This window comes from Pempheris klunzingeri, chromosome 4 (assembly GCF_042242105.1).
Source record: "Pempheris klunzingeri isolate RE-2024b chromosome 4, fPemKlu1.hap1, whole genome shotgun sequence".
Classification (NCBI taxonomy): Eukaryota; Metazoa; Chordata; class Actinopteri; order Acropomatiformes; family Pempheridae; genus Pempheris; species Pempheris klunzingeri.
This window is the reverse complement of record NC_092015.1, coordinates 9,162,223-9,186,262: the sequence shown is the minus strand read 5'-3', so window position 1 is coordinate 9,186,262 and position 24,040 is coordinate 9,162,223. Positions and strand designations below refer to the sequence as shown.

The following is a 24,040-nucleotide window of genomic DNA, read 5'->3' as shown; positions in this document are numbered from 1 at the left end:
CAGAGGTGTCGCTAGTGGGAACAGACCGAAATTGCTTTTACTGACTGGATCAGCCTTAAACCAGGTATGGCCAGATTCTAAATGAGGTGCTAGATTTGTTTTCAACATTCATGTTCTGCGGCGAAAACGGAGTTTACAAAATCTTCTGCAAGGGGAACTTGAACCATTGTTTTTACTCCATCTGCATGGCCGAGCAGTTCTGATTTAAATTATCAGCACCTGTCCTAATCTGGGTGTGCGTTAGTGTGTGTATATGTGCATCTTAATACTCACGCATCTACATCTGCCATCAGATCCAGCTTGCTGGGGAAAATCTCAGACAGGAGCACTCGAGTGAAAGACTTGCCCAGTGACTGAAGACGTGACTCAAGGTGCTAGGAAGAGAAAAAAAAGTTTGCAATCCACACATCAAATATAATTCTCTCTGGGGTTGTGAAATGCCACTATATCAAATGATAGATTACAGATCACACAACAGTCACACCCTCAGACACTCAATCCTATAAGCATTCCAATCTAGAGCCGTCCAGACGTTTCTTGCTCTGCTGTGAACAATCTCAGCAGGAAAACTGTTTCATCCAGTTCTTAGTCTCCAGAGCTTCATATATCTATCCATTTCTGCTGCTTTAACCAAATCTACAGGGTGGTGACAGCAAGTTAAGCAAAGCGGCAGAGAGATTTTCCTCCTCAGCCATGTCCTCCTGCTCCTGCTGGCAATCTCAGGCCAGGTGGGATATGTAATCCCTTCAGCATAATTTGGGGCTTCTTTTGTGTCTCCCTGCAGTTGGCTCCGGACAGAACACCTCCACAGGGAAGCTTCTGCATTAGATGCCCAAACCGCCTCAAATGGCTCTTTTCAGAACAAAAGAGCAAACTCGTTACGGATGTTTGATCTCCTCAAACTGTTTCTATGTGCTCAGACACACAGTGAAGGGAACTCACTTCAGGTGCTTGCAGCCACAATTCCATTCTTTCAGTCTTGACTATGAGTGTCATGATTCTCCAAATTCACAATTTGATCTGAGTTTCAATTTTTTAAGGTAACAATATAGTTCTAATATCTATTACTTTCCAATACGTAGGAGTAGCCCCCAAATCACTCAGTTTCAGACAATGAAAATAAAACCTATTGATGCCTCTTGTCACCAATAGAAAAGTTAGCAAACCTCTGGGAACACTGGAGTTGCTTCCATAATCAAACTGGTGTGCTGCAGCCAGCCCCGAGGGATGGGCAGCCTGGAAACTGGACATCTTGATGGTGGATTTACGAAGTGGAAGATAAAGTTGATAGAGATCAAAACTACAAACTTTGGCCCATTGCCAGGGGTTGGCAAGCTAATAACTATCATGACTGTCTCTCTTCAACGTCCACACATACCCATGTGACCGGAGGAGGCTGTGCAGCCATCTGCCACTATGGGAGCCAAGAAGGATGCAGAGCCAGTTCTGTTGTTACTTCATCATCATCTCTGACTCGAGCAGAGGCAGAGGCCAAAAGTGCAGCTGTAGGTCACTGTCTCTAACTACACTGGGTCGTCTTTGAAGTGTTTTTTACATGTGGCTGAGAATACAGTCCCAATTCTCACTCTAATCCTCAGTAGCACACACAGGGCACATCCTGAAGGGCACAATCATCACCCTTCAAGTCCATAGAACACATGAACTTTAAGGAAAAGCTCACCATTCTTGGGAGGTGAAAGGCCATTGTTTGACAAACAGGAGGGAATATGCTCTAGTCCTTCTGAGACTGATGAGATTTGGCGGAGCAACGCGGTCAGCGGCCTTGCGCTCCATGACACATAGTCGTGCTGTAGATGAGATATTTTCCTGTAGGGAAAATCCCAACACAGTGGTGCTCAGCAAGGGAACAGTGACTGTCCCTACATTTAGTACCTTTCACTTCAGGTAACGTAGGAAAAGGAGGTGGTGCTGTGTGTAGAGGTGAGCCCAACGATACATCCCCACTTCCTCAGATTAAGCTGGATCAAGCCCCTTGGGTATGAGCCAAGACACCAGGCCTTGTATAACATATCAATAAATGAAACTGTTTAGCCAGTTCAAGGATTCTGCTCCATTGCTGACTCTGAAGTGTTGGGCATTGGTACTTGGGCCGAGGTGTTATTCAGGGACGCAGAAGGCAGCCAAACCAAGTGAAGAAATGTTCTTTTGGTAAGATAAAGGTATGGGAGTTGCTGATATCCACTGTCCTTGGGAGTATCATGAGACATTTCTACAACTGTGCTCTTATCAGAGAGAGTTCTGTCCCCTTACTTGGGAGGTTATCTGACATATACTTCTTAATCTCAACAGATCGCTATGGGAGAGCTGGTGGGTCTTTTTATTCAAATCCCCCTTTTTAATCCATCCTCTCCTGACGCCCTATAATGAAACTTTTTGCTCTCTGGTTGACATTTTTACATCAATGCTAACTTTATCTTTTCAAGTTTTGATATTTACTTAGAGAAAAAGGGCATCAATATAAGCCTAAGAATGTATACTGACTGATTAAACCTGGGTGTTGTGTGGTTTTAAATCTTCAAATCCATGCAATCTACCAAACTGCAATGTATACTACTATCACACATGTTGGCAAGAAGAAGGCAAAGTCAATCCACAAAGTCACGAGCAGAAAAACCAAAAATAAAACAAAAGAGAAATAAATAAAGAATTAGAAATGAATTGAGTAGTATGGAACAGTCAGTGGACGGGAAAGCAGCAGGAGGCACAGCTGTGGGTTAAGAATGACCAAGGAGGGCTTTTCGGCCTATCGATTAGCACCCCCAGACAGACTTATGCGCATGCTAATGCATAATAACTCGTACTTGCAAAGACTGAGTTTCTCATTTATCTATTTACACCTAATGGTTTAGCATGAGCGTGCACACACATGCTGTTTGACAATTTGCTGAGTGACAGCATGAGCGGCAGTTTTGGGTGACAGTATTTCTCAGTATTTCTATTTAATTTATGATTTAAATTCTTAATTTACTGAGGTTGTGCTGTGAAAATGCCAGTGTCAACTGTTGAAAAAACATACAGTGAGGGAATGGATTTTGTTCAGTATTTTTTTAAGCTTTTCAAAACATAATGATTGATTGATGATTTCACATTTATGTTGCAAAATCAATACAAGGAACATGCTTAAAATGTATATTCCTTGCAGACACAGTCCAATACAGTCAACAATCAAGGATAGGACTTTCAATGGCTGTTTGGCTGCATCAGTCTAAATGTGAAATAACAAGCTCCCAGTGTACAGACTGCCTGTCCTATCAGAACTTCATGTCACCAAACTATTTATCAGAGAAACTCACACTGATAAATATTACAAGCCATTGCACAAGTGGCCTCAGGACTTGCAGACTGCTGCAATGGGACACAGATTCTCACCTCCATGACTTTAGGGCTGCCCTGCCGGCCCAAAGTGCCCAGGATCAGGCCCCATCTCTGGGCGTTCCGAGCCTTGTCAATAGCCTGCAGTCTTAGGGCACGCATGGCCTTGTGGTCATAATACTCCCTGGAGAACACCTTACTGTAGGGGTCATATCTACAAACACACAGAAAAAGGCAAACAGGCACATATAAAACACAAACAGACAAACCATATTACACACATTACCACCTATTGTTCGGGTGTCTATCTTGATGGCAGAGATGCAAGAAAAGATGGAAAAATCCAATCATGAAAAGCCATCAAGTATGACAGGAGTTAGTGTATTTTACGAAAAAATAGAGGTATTTCTGAGCATCTAATCTCCTTTTCGCTGGTACAAGGAGCTCACTGGAGATTAGAATCTTGTTTTTGAGAGAGAGACCTGTGATCTGTGCGGCAGTGCATGTGTCTATAACAACACAATTTCACTTTGCATACAAACAAGACCTCATCAAAACAGAACTTCTTCCTCACAAAATGTTATCATGACACCGCAGTAAGGTGAGTGATCATGACTGCAAGGGATTCTTTAATCTGAATGGCACTGAATAACATTATAAAATACCTTTTCCAGGCATAAAACAAATTCTTCCAACTGCTTACTTTTCTGCTTAGTTTCCCGACTTTGGCAGATTACCCAAATTGTGCGAATAACATTATTGTAGTCAGTTGGCATTACAGCTATAAATATTTTGTAGATAATGTCAGTATATAAAGTGCAGAGAAGCTAAAATATTTGATGGCAACTGGTGCTCTTTTGTTTCACAATACCTGTAGGCTGGGATATCTGGGTTTGCGATCATGATCGACTCCAGGTGAAATCTTCCGTCTCCCAGATAACTAAAGATAAAAACACCAATCATTACAATGTCAGAGGTGAAGAAAAGAAATCAAGAAAAATAATTTGTAGAAAGGAAACCCCCTCTCAACTATCAATGTGTAACCATGATAAATACTGGCTTATTATTCTCCTCTGCACCAGCTTTCTCTCTCGCTCCATTTTTCTATTCCTCTCGGCAGCTTTTCAACAGAGGACCAAAGTGTTACCAGGCAGAAGGCCTGGGACTGGGGTGGAGGATCTACCATCTTTGCTTTCCAGCAACATGACCCCAACGATTGGAGCACACTGTTTACAGAGAATGCAAGCCCTTCCAATTAACCCAGGGTCTGGTGCTGGGGATTCACCAGAGCCTGAGCGGAGGGAGAGTTCACAAACCATAAGTACACAGACACATGTAGGCGCTTGGAAACCCGAGCTCAAGCAGAAGCGTCTTCAATAAACTCCCCTCTCAGGGTCAGGTTGAGAAGAACCCCGCTGTTAGTGAGAGGGGCTTCAGGTCAGTGCCCCCACTCATTACTGTACAGTCTCAGTGGGCCTACTGAGAGAGGACATGCAATTAAACCCACTAATTGGTGAGAGTTTAGAGCAGCTTAGAACAGGCTGTGGGAGGTTTGCCATATAGGCTACCTGGAGACAAGTCTAGCCAAGACTTTATTTATTAGCAAATGTGTGTGTGTGTGCGTTTGTGTGAAAGCACACATGTATGTCTCACAGTACGTGTGTGTCACAAATAACGCTGAACACAAAATGAACTGGAGCTGACCATCTGTTGCACAGCATCTCTTTAGTATCATCCAAGGCTCTCAAGTAATTATGCTCCCAACAATACGCCTGGTGCACTACAGTCTCCGCCTAAGCTCTTGCTCTGTAGCTTTAAGAGCCTGGTGCTCTCTACTCCTGCTCCCTCTGCCATCACAAACCTTCTATCCATATTCCACACTTCTTTAGAAAAGTGCTCTCCCTATAATGGCAATACTATGCGTCTTTGTGTTATGCAACACCGTATCGTCACACTCACATCTCCATATGTCTTTATTACGAGTGAGAGCAAGAGCAGAGGCAACAGATAGAAATGGTCGACTGATCATTTCTTATGGCTTTTATCAATGCACTTTTCAGCTTTTAAAAATAATTTTTTCCTCATTATAGGAATAAGCCAGAGCTGACAAAGCCAGGCTCTTTCTAAAGATCCTAGCTGGGCCTCAGAGACTAATATACCACTAATAATTCTCTATAATGCCCAAAACTTAAAATGCAAGTAGCTCAAAACTTAAAATACAATTACGACTAACATTTTTTGAAACCCTGAGGGTTCATTCCTAATTAATGTAGGATAACCTAATGTTAAACATGAATTTACTATCCTGTTAATTGTGGTAGAAAAAACATGTACTGTTATAAAAAGCATGTTCTGTACTTTTCTTAGAGATAGTAGATATCAAAACTATAAAAGTAATTAACTGAGCTAAAAGGAAGCACATCAAACTATGGGAAACTATAACTACCACTAATCAAACTTTGGGTACAGCTGTCAGAGCATAATAATACACACTGTTTGGGAAAGTGAGAGAGAGAGAGAGAGAGAGAGAGAGAGAGAGAGATAGAGAGATAGAGAGAGAGAGAGATTGCTCTGGCAGCCAAATCGATTCTCTCTCCCATCACACCCCATCTCACACATCAAAGACAATGCACATTGGATTAGTGGGTGAAGCACACCCTAACCCTTCTACTTCCACTTCTTTCACACATACAAAGACACACACACACGGCCTTTCTCTCCCAAAGGGCCAGGCTTATGCATATAGCAAAGCTTGTCCTTGTGTAGCCATTTTAATCTCATGCACTGGGAGGTTTTAATCACATGGACTAACACTAGATGTGTGCGGATCAGACATACCGGGTGATGCACCTAGACATAATTATACCCGTGGAATTACTGCAACTCACTGTGCACCACAAAGCACAGGATTCTCTCTACTGTAGATCTGCATGAGATTTATAGACACAAAGTGGCTGCGGAGGTGTTGTTTGTTGCTTGATCCTGTTACTTTACCAGAGCACTCTCCTCCCTGCAGTAGAGGCATCATTTTGACAGGTCTTATATGCACAGCGTTTACAGTATGTTGATAAAAAAACACAAGAGATCTTGCCTTTTAAGATACATGCAGCAACAAACTGGATACTCTTTTTCCTCCCCAAGTAGAGGAAATGACGGGTAAAATAATGAAGAAAACAGGCAATCACACAAGCCGAAACAAATTTAAAGACAAACGATGGCATGTTGTACAGTTTTTCCAATTCCGTGCAGTGCTTTGTGAAAACATGTCTTTATAACACAGAAAATTGGTGGTAGTGGTTGATTTGAAACAGCCAAAACTGGCCGTGTCTGTCTTGCTTCGCACCATTCAATGCCTTGCACAGTGTGAAGGTATTTTTAGCCTTGCCGTTCTGGATCAGCATCTGGCTGTTTCTGGCTGGATATAATAGAAGCCTGATCGGGAGCACACAGTCATAGCTAGTTGTCAGGGCTAGCTATGTCTGATGTGACTGGTGTGATGTCATACTGATTATTTCTCATGTCACATGGGTGGGCATGGCAATGACAGGGGTAATTATGGTAGCTTGGGGGGGGGCTGTGGATGAGTCAAGGCTGGATGTCTTTGAATATCTGGATACCTCTACTAACTAACAGGAAGAAAGGACAGGACCTGGGCTGAAACTGTGAGGTGGGAGACAGGAGGAAGGTGGTTTCTTACATTATGGCATTGACATCGCGGTCCAAGCGAGGGGAGGTACAACCCAAAATTTCTCCTGGTGACAGAGGGCGACACTGCGGGACTAGCACATCATACTCTGGCTTGAGGGCTGCAGTCACAGCCTGCAGCATGAAGGAAGGGAAAGATTGTTAGAGAATGTAGAGATGGTTTGATGAGCTCACCCTTAACCCTTTTCCTTGTTTTGGACTGGCCTTAGGTTTGGAATAGCTCTCATAAAAGAGAGCTATGAGGTAGAGGAGAAGCAATCCTTGGATGTCATTCTTGATATGTCATTAGAAGTTGATAGCGAACCAGAAACCATTCATGAAGACAAAGGCAAAAAGTGTGGATGGCCACATTTCTCTTTTTCTATTGCTTAACTGAAGAATAGATAACTGTGGGACACAATTTAAACAGGTCAATGGTGATACAAATGAAAAAGAAGTGGAACCATCAAAATGCAGAAAAATTCAAAAATACGAACAATAATAATAAATATGTGCACTCAGTGGCATGACGAATGGTCTATACGGACAATTAGATCTGTCATATATTTGTGTATACTTTTGTGTTTTGCATATTTTCACCGCTTCAGTCCATATTAATTTCGTTTGACATTCATAAATAATTACTGAATTATTCCGTGGGCTACCTCCAGATTACTGTGCGTTTCAGCATGTCTTCCCTTATGAATACTTTAAACTGCTCATGTTCACTACATTGCTATTTTTAAGGGTCACATGTACATTACTTGTTATCAATGGTAAAAGCATTCCATTATTGTTTGGTATTTAAGGTTTATTTTGGGACTTATTTATGCTGTCACTTCTTGCTTTTTCATAAACATCTTGATGAGCCAAGCTTGAAATGCATCCAGAGTAGCTGATGATCCAGGCCTTTTTTTGTGTTTGTGGAACCAGTGAGTGCTGTATTTGTGAAAAAAGGAAATGTGATTTAAATTGTATGTTAAATACACATATTTAGCGTATCTTTCTCTCTTTGCTTCAGTTGAGAAAGACAACATGGAATATGAATGCAGAAGGAAAAGAAGTGGGAATACAAATCAAAAAATGAATGATTGACAGAGAGCAATGGCGCAAAGAATGAGAATCAGAAGAATTTACACTAATATGCCTTTAAAATGGTCCCCAATGGGTCATGCATGACACTCAGGGTTAAATGTTATGGATTCATGGTTCTGCAAAGCACTGAACTGTCTTCCACATGTCATGTCATAATAAAAAATGATAATAAAAAAAATGTACATAAGAAGAATATTAACTGAGGGAGACAGGGGAGATAAGAGTGTTCTCAAAAAAGCAGTCTAAAACTCAAGAAAAATCAGCAGTTCCAAACACCTACACTCATTTAAGCAAGATGAGAGGATGAGAGAGCAAACAATTACAGTAAAAAAGGTGGAGGTGGAAGATAAATTAAACAATTTAAAGCTAATTTAAGGCGGTCTGCAGTGAATACTGATGAACTCCCAGCTTCTTCCACCCATACTGTGTGACCTCAACGAGCCCACACACCATAAGACATGACTGACATGGAGGCACACATGCATACAATACACATCTACAGACACATGCGCACACATATTCACATGGAAACACTCGAACATAAAACATGACCCCCACGGGCAGAGTGTGGTTTAAAAATAACGATGGCTACATTAGTAAAGGCCCAGAGTGGTGTTGGTTCAACACGGCAAATGAAAGTAGCAAAACGCATTATAGAACAGAGCGGCAGCGACTCTGGAAAAAAAAAAAAAACATGTTCAAGCTTAATGCTATACCTGCTGCCACTGCTTATGTAAAGAGCAGAGATGAGCACGACGCTGAACTGAGAGGCCTTCCGAGTTCATTCCACCTTTCAAATCCAAAATAACTGCTGCTGGATTTCTCAAACCCACACTTGAACTGAGCTTAACTGTGGAGTGAGAGCTTGTTCATAAAAGCCAAGAACAGTCTACTGTACAAATGCACAGAAGTACGCGTGTGTGTGTGTGTGTGTGTGTTTCTTTACTGTACATACAAAAATATTTGGGATAAAACTGAAAATACACACAAGCGGAAAAGATTATTCAGGTAAAGATAAAGAATGATGCAACCACAGCTCTCTCTGACACAAAAGTGTCTCACCTACATACACAAAATCAGACAGACTCAGTGGTTAATCACCTGCAGTGCTGCCACAAACTGAATAGTGCTGACGAGTGCCAGAGATTGTCCAGGAAGGAAGTTGAACTTGACCGTGTCCAGGAAGTGCGCATTGTCCATCTGGATGTCCACAAACACATACAGCATCTTAATTCCTGCTGTGGAGTCTATGGGGACTACAGGGAGACAAAGACATAAGAAAGACAGATTAATAATTCACTTTGTAATGTCAGGTGAGCCTGTGGTATAAACACTACTCGTGGTGGCCCAAACATTAACAGACAGCACATGTGCAGCTATACAGCTATATTGGAACACAGTACATGCATTTACGTAGCACGCAGGAGTCGCATGTGTGGCATAACTGAAACTCATTCAGCGTGAACAGGAACTGATGCAAAGACCTCAATTATTTAGGGAAGGTGAGGGACACATGCGATTACTATTAATGCCATTAATTTCACAGGCCATTTACTACGTACCTCGGCCTAGGAGAGGCAGCTAGAGACGTGCTGAGTTACATGCTGAAAAAGTAGGCGAGAGTTCAAGAAAATAGGGGGGAAAGGACACGGATAAGAAAGAAGAATTATCGTTTGCGTTGATCATCATAATTCTTCTTCTTCTTGTGTTAAATTTAATTTGCAGATCGGGAGCAAGGGGACTTTTTTTTTTGTTATGATGAAGCAAATGGCCCATTATGGTGCACATGCTTTCTGAGTTAGTGCAGCTCATTTGATGGCCTAGATTAAAGCAACACAGAGAGAGAAAGAGAGAGAAAAAGGAAAGCAAAGCAAAGCATGACAAGGGGGTGAATAGAGAAGCGTGGACTGGGAGAGACCAGAGAGCTGTGAGATACAGGTCTTTACAAAGGACTGCAGACAGATGGGATGGAGACCAGGACTTTGGATTCCTATGAAAGTATGCTGGAAAACAGTGAAATTCAATATGTGGATGGGGGGTAGGTGATTTAATAATGTACTATACAAATTCCAAAAGATAGGGGATGGAAGAGGAGAGGAAAAAGTAATAGGATATTCTGTGCGCGCATGTGTGCATGTGTGTTTGAGAGTTGGGGGGGGGGGTTGTCAATTAACTGGCAACAGAAGTGATGGATGGGCTCACGTCTCAGCAGAGAGGGAAGGGAAGGAGATGGATGGGGATTTAAAAAGGTGGGCTTTGCTACAGGCCACATGTTGAGTGAGAAACCAAGGAGTTAAATATATCATGAGGCTAAAAGGGGTTCAAGGAGTTGAGTTAAAACTCCAGACTGAGACTAACGGCTGTCTCTTGCTTGTTTATAGGCACTCCTGTAACATAAAGGGCAAAGAAAAGTGACATCGATCTGTGTGCACAGGCCTGAGAGCACTTAGATACTGCAATTAGAGCCACAGTCAATGAGATGGACAGGACTCACTTGCCCCATCAGTGATTTTATTCATCTATGTGTTATACCGATAATGTCACTCAGCAGAGCAGTTTATTGGCGGCCATGTAAACAAATACGCAGGCACATACATAGCAAGTGGGACTAAGATAAGGTTGGATATAATGGTATACTGCAATATTTACAAATGGCTTGTTTACAAATCAATATGCACTAGCAGGGTCCATTCTATGTTGTGCTTGTGGCCAGTGTTATGAATAATGCAAAAATTCATTTGGCACCTTTAAAATATGGCCCTGACCTGATCTACAGAATGATTTTTTAGGCAGTACAACAGAGTTTAACTTCTCTTTGATGCAACATTTGTTCAAAGTCTGAGCTGCCGCTTGAAAGAATATAGGAGGACAGTGAATGAAAACAAGATTTATCTAATCTATGTTATATGTTTGCAGTTTTTTCCAATATTAAATAAACTGGATTGAACAAACTCTGAAGTTACAGATTAAAGTAGTGTGACTGGATTTTATATACAATACGTCCAGGCCAAACATATTCTGAGCAGATATGTTCTCAAATGGTGAAATTTGGAGATATTCAATGCATCGAGAAAGAAAAATACAATACAGTCTTAAAAACTATACTAATCCAAGCAGTAAATCAGAAATAAACAGTGGCAGAATTGTAGAGTTTAAATGTAGCTATAGAGCCAAAGTCTTCTCATGGGGTGCAATGTGTATTGCAGAATAACAGAAGTAATAAATATCTGGCAATACAAGTGTTTGGGTGGGAATTGGTAAATGGCCCATTTAAAACCAAGCGTCTTGCTGGCAAACGTCAATAACAAAAGCTAAAAATGAAGTTGGTGCCTTGAATAAGTTTTGCTTTACAAAGCTCCTCTAAAATGAGTCATGCCACCAAAATAGTGAGGACCTGCTTGTGATGTGTAAGAAGGTCCAGCAATACTCACATCTATGACAGCTGGCCTGGCGCTATCTGAGAAATTCTTCTATGTCTCCGTTTGCTTTTTCTGTTTTGACGAATAACCACAATAAGTGTATGATAAAAATAAGTTTTGGTTTCTCTATTTTGCTTCCTCTCGTTTGTCCATTCACTCTTTTACTGCTTTCTATGTTTTAATTGTGTTTTTTTAGTTCATACTAGTGAGATATTGTTGAAACCTCTATAAGGTTATCTCAGAAAATAGAACTTGAAAACATGAAAACCGTGGTATTATGGTGTTTGCCCATATTGTCCTGCACTAGAATAGAGGTGCTCTATGCTGACAAAAGATAAAATGGCACAAATATTCAACCAGATATTCAGATTCAGAAAGCGCAGAGTACATAGTAAGGGAATAAAGGGAATAAAGGAGTGCACGAGAGACAGTTTCTCTGTGAGTCAGTCAGAACACAGTGTCTTTAATCTTCCACAGGTTTCTGACATCTTGAAAAACAGTGCAGATGATGTCCTCATGACTGAGTGATGAAGGTCAGGATTACATACAGTCTCACACTTTGAGAATATCTCCTTTATCCCATTTCTTCAAAAATCTCTTCTATCAGTTAACATCTGATCTAACTGCACAACACACAGGGAATTGATCTTTGGTGCCTTTATCTTCACATCTATTGGGCTCTTCAGAGCATAAATGATAATGTTTACACATCCTTTCTCATTTGCAAATATACACAAACTTACACGTACTTCCTCCATGAATATCAAATAATGACGGGACACACACACACACACACACACACACACACCACAAACACACAGACAAACAAACCAAAAAAAAAAAGCACAAAATGAACACAGTCCTTCAGTGTATTGAAATTCTGCTGGTCATTTCTGGTATTTGGGAGAGGTGAGGTTGTTCTGGCAGGGATATATCAAAACTATTGATTTAGCATTTCCTCCCATGTTCTGCAAAAGACAGACAGTGGGGGCGAGGGTGAAGGTTCCTTAAGAACTGCATGAGGTTTTCAAAGGACGGCTCTAATGCATGTTCCTCATTGATCTGCTGAGTAAATGTGATGTCCAGGCTCCAAAGGTCTGATATGCCTTCCATACTAGAGCTGGGCAGGCTGCACTAACTAGTTACATTTTCCACTGATCGATAGCTCCGCCTGTCTGTCTGTTTGTGCTCTGACTGCTTTTTCATGCACCACACTCTCTTCAGGTGGGAGTCCTTGATGCTTGTTCACTTCACATTCCTCTGTGTGGCAAAATCTACATGCAGAGTGAGAGAGAGATGGACAAACATGCACACCGACAGGTCAAGAGACTCACTGAGACAACTGTGGCCATAGTGCACCATGAAGTCGGCTCCCAGGGCTCGAGCGGTGAAGTCGTCCACGCAGCAGGCCCCGTACGTCACGTCCCCCATCACAATAGTATCTGCCTCCGTGAACCTGGGATGCGAACACGCAGAGACACTAATCAGTGCAGTCACATACCATATGCATGCCCTGCTGTCCGTTACCATAGTGATCAATACCCATAGCAATCAATACCCATAGCATGCCAGGCGCAGTGTGACTATGAAAATTGAACAGGATCAATCCTTATCCATCTAGAGACAGAGTATACTATATACTATCTGACAGTGCTGTCAATCAGTGACTGATTCACAGCATAGTCTCCTCCTCATGACCGGCAGCCAAAGGCCCGAGTGTGGCACAAGCCGTCTGGTGGTTAAAGCTCTGCCAGACGAGGGTTAACAGGTCACCAGTCAGCCTGGCTACAGAAGGGAGGCTACACAAAGGGAAGAGGAAGAAGTAGGAGATGAGGGCTAGCACTGGTACACGTAAGCAGATTAGAGTTCGTAGGAGCCTTGGCTATGTCCTGGATTTATGGCACATCTGCCTGGGAACAGGAGAAACAGCCTCAGCAACAGCAGTTAGTGTTTGCAGCATTTGAATAAACTATTCAGACTAGATGCTGTATGCCACAAATAGGTTGTGAGAGCATAGCACAGAACATGTGGGCCACTTTGTGGTGGTAATAAAAAAAAAAAATAAAAAAAATCATGGCCTCCTTGAGAGGAAAACCAACAAATTGAAGAGGCATCTGTGGACCCAGATCTGTTAGAATGAATTGCCCGATCGCACTACAGAAAAACAAGCTCTTTCTTTTATCGCCTTTTATGGGCGAACGAAATGCTAAGTAAACCCATAAAGGCTAAGTAAAATGAATAAAAGTTGAAAGTAACAGGGAGGAAGCGCAAATGAACAGAAGCTTGAGGCATTGTAGGGGAGGGGAGTTGGGTAGACGAGGGGGTGGCTGTAAATGGTGGTTTTTGCCAGGTATTTGTGGCTATATTCTGACAGATTTAGGCTAGACAGAAGGGGTAGAATGGAGATGAGACAGAGGGCTTGGGGAAAAGAGAAAAGTGATAAACAGACATGGCTGCACACAGAACAGCATCTATAGCAACCAACAGACTCTTAGTAATGTGTCTCCTGCTGCCCAATCTTTCAACTCACATCCACTCTGTTTTTTCCTTGCTGTGCTCCGCACAAGGGGCTTCAGACGAAGTTTCTATTTAGCCTTTCCTCCCTCATTTTCTCTGATGTAATCTCTATTTTGCACTCTCTCAGGGCTCCTCATCATCGTCCTCTAGTTTTCTCTGTTGTCTCTTTCTTTCTCTCCCTATTTCGATGTCCTTTCTCCTCTAATGGCTGCTCTCAAGTGAAGGGCAGTGCAGGCCAGCTGAGCCCAGGAAAACATAGACAGAGCAACTCATTTGGTAAATAAATATTTGTTTTTGCAGATTTGAATCAATTACCCTCTCTCTTGTCAAGGTGTTGATTTTGCCTGTGTGTGTCTCTTTGTACCGTGTACACATGCATATGCAGTCCACAGCAGGAGGGTAATTATAGGTTACTAAAAATGATATAATCACACGGATAGTTTGAGGTCTGTGGACTTGTGTTCTAGTTTGCGCATTCACTGCAGCCCATTGTTCTTTCATCACAGTCCGTTGACTTTGTATGGAGTTGCATAAACGTGCACCAACCTTTCAGCTAAAAATACGCAGCCTGCCCACCAGAAAAAGAGAGACTATTTCCTGCAATCCAAAGCAGACCATGCAGAGCCATCTACAATGCAAAACTGAGCACTACAGAAGATTATTGTATCTAATCAGCCATCTATCTGCCAAAAATACCATTATCATGTTATCTCCATTGGCAGCACAGTGCATATCTAGCAATTTCCAGAGTGAGTACACTGAAATTTTGTGGTAATAAATGCTAAGAATCCGATTAAGAGGCCCAAAAGAGATGTGATGCTGCTGGGACATGGGCAGAGCAATTACTGGGCAACATATAATCCCATATCCCACTGGTAGAAGGGAACAGAGGGTAGATGGAAGACAGAATGATAGATAAAGAAAGAAAGACTGAGTAAATCAGAGTTAATCAAAACCTACTTCTAAAACACGCTATCTGACACAGGGCATACTATATGACTGATGGGTGCATATAAAGCACAAATGTCATCCGGTCCCTCCTCATTTCCATTTATTCCTCTTTGCCTCCCCTCAACTATCCCTCCTTCTCCACCATCTCACTTGCACTCGTCTCTGGCATCAGCTTCCTTCTGTATATCAGCACTGGTTTTGCCTCATCTTAGGGTACTCAGTTCAGCCATTCCAACTGAAATGTCATTAAGATCTAATTAAGATGTCAGAGAAGCTTGTGAACTCTGTAACAGCCCTTGTTAATTAGCTATTTAGCATACGGCTCAATATGTGTGAGAAATTGCCAACTGATTTAAATCTTTGTTATAAAAACTACTGTTCTGGTGTGTGCTATAAACACATGCGTAGGAGCAGACTTCCATACACATATGCACACGAGTACACGCACACACATGACTGTGGATTAGGTGCCAGTTGATTGTATCAATGTTTATCAACACGTTATGTGTCTGATATGTTTTATATAAATAGCATCTGTCTCTACATTATTGTCCTAGTGTGGCAGCAAAGGCATGAAAGCAGACTAATCTTTGTGCTCCTGTCCTCTAGAGATGATATACTTTTCCGACTTTGACAGGGATTTCTTCTGATGCCGGCATAAAAGAGGAACTTGTTGGCACCAGTGCCTTACAGATCGGAGATGCTGCAGCAGACAAAGAGAATGTAAAACTTATCCCGTGTCTGAACCATCTCAATGGCACTCACAAAGCCATTGTGTCACTGATGACACTCATCATTTGATGAAAATTACTGGACCGACTTCAACTAACAGACTTCCACCATCTGTTTGAATGGCCGTTAATGTAAACCTCAGTTCATTGGCTTAACTTTCCGAACTGCTTACTGTGTGATTAGTTCAGGCCTCGCACCTGTACCAGTATCCCTGTGTGGGGCTGGTCTCAGTCTTAATGAACCTCTGTGTTCTAGCACTAATAATCCAAGTTTGGCCACAGAGAGAAAAAAAAACAACATTGCATTTCTCTATTCATGGATACCATTTCAGGTATCCATGGTGATGAGGAGGCCATGCGGTTCGGGTCCTGTTTAGCAGTGCCTGGGGTTATTCAGTGCCCTCATGGATCCACATTCCTCACATATTATCTACATGCATCAGATCATTTTGTCATTGCAATTTGTATATAGATTTTGTTTATTGATTCTGTACACACAACATCTATTGCTTGCCTATGTGACCTGGGACAGGGATCCCTCTTCCTCAAGTTTCTTCCATTATTTCCCTGTTAAAGGAGATTTTTCCCTTATCTGAAATGAGGGTCTAAGGGCAGAGGGTGTCGAATGTTGTACAGACTGTAAAGCCCCTGAGGCAAATTGTGATTTGTGATATCAGGCTGTATAAATTACATTTGACTTGACTTGACACTGTGAAACTCAGCTTCACTCTTGGGTCCATCAGTTTGAGAGAGCATTACAGTTTAAACGGCTCTTACAGTAACATCTTTATATTCAAAAACTGCATGGAAACCTACAGTATGCTCTACCTAAAAATTCAGTATTGTTTTACTACATCTAGGTTAAATGATGCATTTGGTTCTACTTGTGGAGTTTTCTGGATTTTTTTGTATACAGATCACCAGTTGTGTGTTTGAAACAGTGTTCAAAAGATTTTCCTTTATTTATTCTTGGAAAGCGGACTGACTGCATTTCAAGCACAAGTACTTCACATTTCAAACAATCACACCTGGGTAGTTTCAAATATGATAGCAGCCCTAAACTTCAACAGTTCTGCTTTATTTATTCCCTCTCACACAGACCGAGCTCCACCAACCTTTGAAGCTTTATTCTGATGCAGGCCAACTATGGATGTGCACCGATCAATGATGTCATTCAAATTCATGTGCCACACATGCGTAAAGTTGTTGATACTTATTAATAGGACTAATTGTAGCTATTTTTTAAGTGGTACCCATGCAGTACATGCCATGTCTTATTTGTTTAACTATGTATATGTTCATATACAAAATATATTGAACTGCTGGCCATGTTTTCTTCCCTTCAAACAATCTACATTAGTTGTACAGCTGACTAACTGTAGCTTAAATTGTCAGTTATAATGATAAACCATGTGCAGATAAAATGGAACAAAGATCTTGAAGAATTTGACTCACTGGTGCAAACAAGTAATCAAAGCCATCATGCCAAATTCCCCTCAAAACTATTGTTAACCGCAATTGTCCTCTAAATAGTTGTCACTACAATCTATGCTAATTCATTTGAACAGTTAATCAGCCTACCTGCTCAACAATACTATTTTCTCAAACGTCAACACTAATTAAGATTGAAATGCTGAGGGAAGATATATACAACATTCATATTCAAAACACAACACATCAATACTGAGGTACCTGAAGTCAAAAACATTGCGATATTTGATTTTGTCAGTTGAAAAGTCCTACAATGGGTGTTATGTTTAGGTTTTCAGATGCTTCCACTCCATGTGCACTGTACCAGAAAATAGGTTTAGTGCCTTATTCAAGGAGAGGGAAGAATGGAGAAGGAAGGGAAAATGGCACTGCTTTACTTCCTTACCTCAATGCTTTCCTACTAGTCTGCTAATGTAAAGGAGGCAGTGGAAAAAAACACTTCTTATGATGCCTCACTATACGGATGTGCAGAGTGCACTCAAGCCTATTTAAGAAAAATAAGATCTTATGCAGTAAGCTGCATGAGTGCTGCTTGTCATGCATTCATTTGGCATGTGTGAGGACGGTCAACAAGCCTGTCAGACAAAAAAAATAGAAAATAAAACTACCAACAACTGAACTTTTCAGTCATCTGCCATCATCAGGTGGGCTAATCCAATTTGCAGATTTGCATGCTTCCTTATTTCCCTACTGATGTGATTTAATTTTCTCAGCAGTGACTTTGCTAGCCAAGTGCAAAATGGGTGAGAAAGTGATTAAAGCTTTTTCAAGCTTTCCAGGTTTTAAAGTTTTGCATCCCTTGGGGTCAACGGTAAACATCAGAGTACTGACATGGTACCTAATGAGTATTTGACATCTAACTGAGTCATTAATAATATGAAGTTTTGACAGGGGATACCAGCAATCAACCACACTGGCAGCAGAATAACTTGGTTTCCTCCCACAAAAGAAAGTTTTAATCTTCAGCCAAAGTCCTTTCTATATAAAGTTTGCATGTTCTCCAGGTGGGTGTGTGGGTTTCTGTGGGTTTTCTCTCATACTCCAAACACATGCAAATGGGTTTGCGACTCCAAACTGCCAGGCAGGGATTGTGAATATGTTGACCCTGATGGATTGGAAATCTATCTAGGCTGCCTCTCACTCAGTGCATGCTGGGATGGACTGGCTCAGCATCCTCTAGATTGTATTTCTACACAGTGTCGCTACACGTTCTTTCACATTTCAGGCCAACCTATTAGGTTATTTGGTTTTTTAGTTATCTACTAAGATTTAATAATATACAGTGAATTATACTTTGTGTGGTATACAATAAATAACTTTGAGAGAATATCCTCCAGAACACAGCCAGAGGGACCAAGAGCACTCACTGAGCATCTCAGCTCATTTTTGCTTTCCGTCTTTGCCACAATAAAGACAATCTAATGTGCTAAACTTGTCTGGGCACAGTTAGATTATCCCTTTAGATGCCCCTGTGCCTATTTATGATATAATGAGCTGTGTCAGACGTTTCCAAAAGATCTACAGAGCTACTCGGATCCAGTTGGCTCTTCTTCAAAGAGTCCTCTCTGCCATTGCTTGGAGCTCATAATAAAACAGAGGTCTCAATAATATGTCTGTTTTAACATATCAGTAAATTAAAGATGATCTAAAGTGTTTTTTAAGAGACCTTTATGAACATATGAGGGTCTTAACCAAATCTCTTAAATATTTCAAGGTCTAACTACTCACTATGGGCCTTGAGTACAGTACTTTCTTTTAGGTAGATGAGTCCTTCCAAGAGTTCAAATTTAAACTCCACAACCCAGAAAGTGGTTAGTGTGGTGCTACCACATTGAGGCAGCTTTGACCTTAGTAAAAGTGCATTCACTGTTGGCTTTAACCATTGCCTTTCACTCAAAGACTTAACAGTTTTAACATAACATGCTGATTTATGGAGGGAACAGAACAGCTGTAAGCCATAACACACAGACACAAATGGAGTTACTTGTGCACACATGAGAATGATGTGAATTAATGAATCATTGTGCAGCAAGACGATATAAGATAATAAATGGAGGGATGAACAAGGAGAAAGTAGTGTTTTATTCTGCTGAGAATCTCATGATCACCTACACAACTGTACATTCAAAATGAAAGCTTCAAATGATTACGGTCTGGTGTGATGTGACGTTCTTGACTGACCCCGGTGAATATATGGACAGGAAGGCTTTGACTAGACCAGAGGCACCACTCTTATTCCAAACAGGACATTCTGTACTGTTATTGTCTCTCCTGGTTGTCTAAGAGGAAGGTTGCAGTACACTACACAGTAGGCTGTCTGTCCATATGAGCTGCGAGTGAGATTTTTACATCTGAAGTCTAATAATAGCAGAGGTAGCAGCCTGGTCTCATAGGAAACGAAGTGACAAGCAGGTCAGCAAGGTGGGTGCAGGTGCAGCAGCACTGCTATTGCACAGTTGCCACTGATACGCTGTGGGCAGACAGCTCAAATGAGCATATGTGGCCCGTTTGCATACCAAGTCAAGCAGTGCACACTCACACTTTCTCTCTCACACACACATACCAATACACACACGCACGCACAAACACACACACACACACACACACACACACACGTACACACACATCTTTTCTTGTACACAAACGTGTGTAAATTATTTCCTACATCTGGCAAAGGCTCATCTTTTATTCCATTACATTTCAGACATCAGCCCTCCATCAGGCCTATGTGTGTCTGTGAGAGGGCTTTGGCAAGGGGCAGAGCAGATTGGCCCAGGAAAAAAGGATTCTCCCAGAGGTGGCAGGGTAGCTTAACAGAGATGAACTGTCATTATTTCCTCCTTAAATGAATTCAGTTTTGGTAAATGAGAGGGAAAAGGAATGAATCTGGAGGAAATGAACAAAATTTGTCCAGTGGCAGTTGGGTGGGAGACAATACAGAGGGACAACAAGAGAACGCATGAAAGGAAAAACGTGAGGTGTGCTTTCTCCATAAGACCAACAGAGAAATATGGAGAAAGACGTGGACAGAGAGAGCTGTGATGATGATGATGATGATGACGACGACGACAAGAGGACAGACCACGTAAGACAGATGAGCTGTTAGCTGCTGGGTTTGTAATATTTGCAAATCTGTTATCTATAATCTGCTTTCTGAACATATAACATAGAAAATATCCTGACAAAGTGCTCCCCTCCAAAAATAAATTTGGCAAGGGGCACTGGGCAGGAGGATTAAACGATCTCCACTCCTTCTCTCGTTGTGTATATCTTCCACTCGATGTCTCTCTCTGCCTATTTCACTACATTTCATTGCCCTATTGACGCACGGATGCAGAGCCGCCTGTCTTCCACAGAGAAAAATATGGAGACAAAACCTCCTTTAAAATATGACAGTCTAACTGCCGTCATTGAACATCTGCCAGGAATGAGTAAACAGAGAGACGTGATGCAGCGGGTATGGGTTGATGCTTAGACAGATGTTTTCAGTAATACCATTAGATAATCCCTTAACTCCCTGAAAAACAAGATCATTACTGCTATTTCTGTGAGTGTATCTCATCTATTTGTCATGGCATTTATTCAAAAGCCTCAGCCATGGGTCATTATAGAAAAGCCTACAGCTTTATCAAGATAGAGCCGCAAACTGCACAGCATAGCAGAGCACGCTTAAAAGAGCTGCAATCCAATTTACTAAACAAAACAAAATGATGATATGGCAACAGTCATTACAAGTGACTGCTGCTGTACTGATACTGCTTTAGGAGGTGAAAACTCAGGGCTAGGCCTTACAACCAGGAACAGATCTAATCTCTAAAAAAAAATAATACAGAAAACTAAATCTAGTTTCACACAGTGGTTATCAGATCGGTAAGGGTATAAAGACAGGATAAGGGACCAAAGAGGACAGATAATGGGGGTATTAAGTGCGTCTACAAGAACAGAACACTAAAGCTTCCTTGAAGCTGCAGTTGCTGGCTGAAACAATTAATTTGTCTCTTGCTTAGCCTTAGGTAAATTAATCATACCATAGCGGGTCATGGAAAGCCCACATGTGAATACTGTTTTAGGGACTACTTTAAAGTTCCTAAAACTTGGCTTTTAAATATTAACTATTTCTCAACAACATTAAATATTCATGCCTCATGTGAAATAATCTAAACTATTCTAACTTTTGCAGAAAAGTGTATGTCCATGTAGGACCCCATAGATCATAGTGCCAAGCTAATTAGGAAAATAGGTTCGCAGGGCCTTCGAAATTCATTAAATACGATTCACAAATGAGCCCGAGGAACACATTCAAAACTTTTTACTATCAAGATCAAGCCCAATGAAAACAACCTACATGCTGCATCTGCACATTCCAGTTTGGAAAGTAATATTTATCAACCACAGTGGATCACTGCCTTTTTAAGCCACAATCCTCACGACATAAAAGTCAAGTCTGAAAAATTGCGATTATAAAAACCTTTTCTTGAATTGATTGATGAGGTCAGATCCATCTAATCCCTCTTTCATTCATCCCTGAGGCTTCCCTACATCGTGTGTCACTCGGCTCCCTCAAGTCATTTCACAGTCTCTCTCCTCTCTCTTCATTTTCTGAAGCTTCTTGACTCCTTTCCTCTCTTCTTCTGCTCCTTGTCATAATTTCTGTGAGCCACTGTCTATCATTACATCTCTCACTTAATTTTTGGGAACGCCTACTCATTAGTATTTGTCTCAATGCTTGACAAATGTCGGTGGCTCCAAGTGATTGAGCTGTCCTTCATTTATCCTAACCAAAAAGGACATTCTCATACTAGCAACTGTTCTTTCTTCCCTTCTCTTAATAACAAATATAATGACAGCAATACTCAATAATGCATAAGAAGAAAATAATGTAACACATAACACATTTTTCAAGCCAGACAATGGGCTGGGTTCACAACTCAATAATATTTCATAAGTGAGTGTGAAACTCTACATTGCAGCTCTCAATGTTTACTTCAAATTATTCATACATTTGTTTTGTCGTTTAATTCTTTCTCATTTGCTGATTGTGCAACCACAATTTATGTCCTTCAATTGCCACAGCAATGTCAGAAGAACTACTGAGAAATGACATTTTAAAAGCATATGCAATATTCTTCCAAGACATTCTTTCCAGGCTGTGCATAATATTACACGGCTCTCTGTGAATGCAATTACATGAACATGTGCCTGGGACTGTGCCATCCCAAATGAGAGTGATTATGGCTGGTCTGAGTGGTTGTGATGGAGACAGAACAGAGGGGAGGAGAGGGGCCATAACCTTCAGCGCTAAGCATTTCTTATCTAAGTATTCAGTATAAGATAACACCGGTGGTCTCTTCATTGGGGGAATGAGCAACTACTGTGCTCTCATTGCCATCTTCACATTTCGTTTGGAAGTCAAAAGGCCAGACATTACGAATAAACACTCAGAACCTCTATCTGGCTTTCCTAGTTCTGTCCAAGTTATAGCCAAAGTGACCTTTTGTTCTTACTCACTCTGTAGAGGGAATCAATTGTATTTTCATGACAGCTCAGGCAATTTTCAAAGAGCTATCTGCCTAGATATCATATTACACAGTGTCAGCACCTATCAGGATTTCTAGTCTGCCTGGACGAGACGTGATTAGCAAAGACAGAACCAGTGGGTCTATTGGTGGTCCTCCAGCCCTTTGTCTGTGATGTGCACTGGGACATAGGTGTGACTGATTCATTTTACACTCGGCCAGACCACTACCTGACACCACAATCCCCTGAGACAGCATCAGCGTTACATCATTGCCAGGAGGTAACCAATACCCACTCTGACAAAACCCCACCTGCGGTAGTCGTAATGACTAGTCTTGAGTTTGCCCTCTATGCTGTTTGCCGCTGGATTTATCCTATAAAGCAAATCGAATACCCATTAGCTTGCTTTGTACAATTATAGCAGAAAATGTACAGACAAAATGCTCCACTCCAAATACAAATTTGGCATGGGATACTGGGTGGGAAATTAAAATTTCTCCTCTCTCATTTAGTCTTCAAGCATGTCTCCATGTGTTTCTTTCCAGCTGTGTAGACGGTAGGCGACGACAGAGAGGAACAGAAAAGCCTTACTAATACTGACAGGTTTCCACAGGGTTTGCAGGTGGCTGTTGATGATAAGATATTGTTGGATTTCAGCATAAGCTTCAGGTAGGCAGGCAGTATGGGTGTGCCTGGCAGGAGAGCTAATTAGACGGCACATGGCTCTATGGGAAAGCTGCAAGCTCATATATGAACACCTCATATACAAGGACCTCTCATACCCCAAGAGCAGACAGAAGTTAGCGTGGGCCCAGATACACAGCCACGGTGCACATATGCACAAAAGCACAGGCACATTTAAGCTGGCACAGAGACGCATTCCCTCACACACATACACCCAGATCTGTTGCTACAGCTCAGCTGTGCTGTGGGCGCTGTGAAGACTGTGACAATGTAAAGGCAAGAAGGTGTGGGGAGGCTCCTACCAGGCTCCTTCCTAATGGTAGAGTTGACATTTACCCTGGGAGGCTGTGGGCTGTGGCAGCTGCTCTCACAAAAATCATTCAACCTGCCATGAGGAATATAGAGGAATCTATTCTGATGGATGAAAACGGCACCACTGAAGGACCCGGAGATGTCTGGGGGCCATGTGTGCATACTGCACCTTAATTTACCAATACACTGCGTCTGACATGACTGTAACTTGAGCCATCTTGGGCCTATGCTGACAGTTATCTAGGATAGTACATGATGGAGAGAGACAGAAAACAGGTACAGTACATCAGTGGGATCACCATGTGA

At 41.6% G+C, this 24,040-nt stretch overlaps 1 protein-coding gene across 1 annotated transcript in view; it reads right to left on the bottom strand.

Moving 5' to 3' along the window:
* The window catches only part of dph1 (diphthamide biosynthesis 1), a 51,572-nt gene that overhangs the window by 9,256 nt on the left and 18,276 nt on the right, over window positions 1-24,040 (bottom strand). The window contains exons 4-9 of the mRNA XM_070829116.1: window positions 12,866-12,987; window positions 9,214-9,368; window positions 7,031-7,152; window positions 4,205-4,273; window positions 3,391-3,547; window positions 274-374 (exon numbers count right to left, since the gene is read on the bottom strand). Of these exons, the coding sequence (XP_070685217.1) occupies window positions 274-374; window positions 3,391-3,547; window positions 4,205-4,273; window positions 7,031-7,152; window positions 9,214-9,368; window positions 12,866-12,987 (726 nt within the window). The remainder of the gene's footprint in view (window positions 1-273; window positions 375-3,390; window positions 3,548-4,204; window positions 4,274-7,030; window positions 7,153-9,213; window positions 9,369-12,865; window positions 12,988-24,040) is intronic.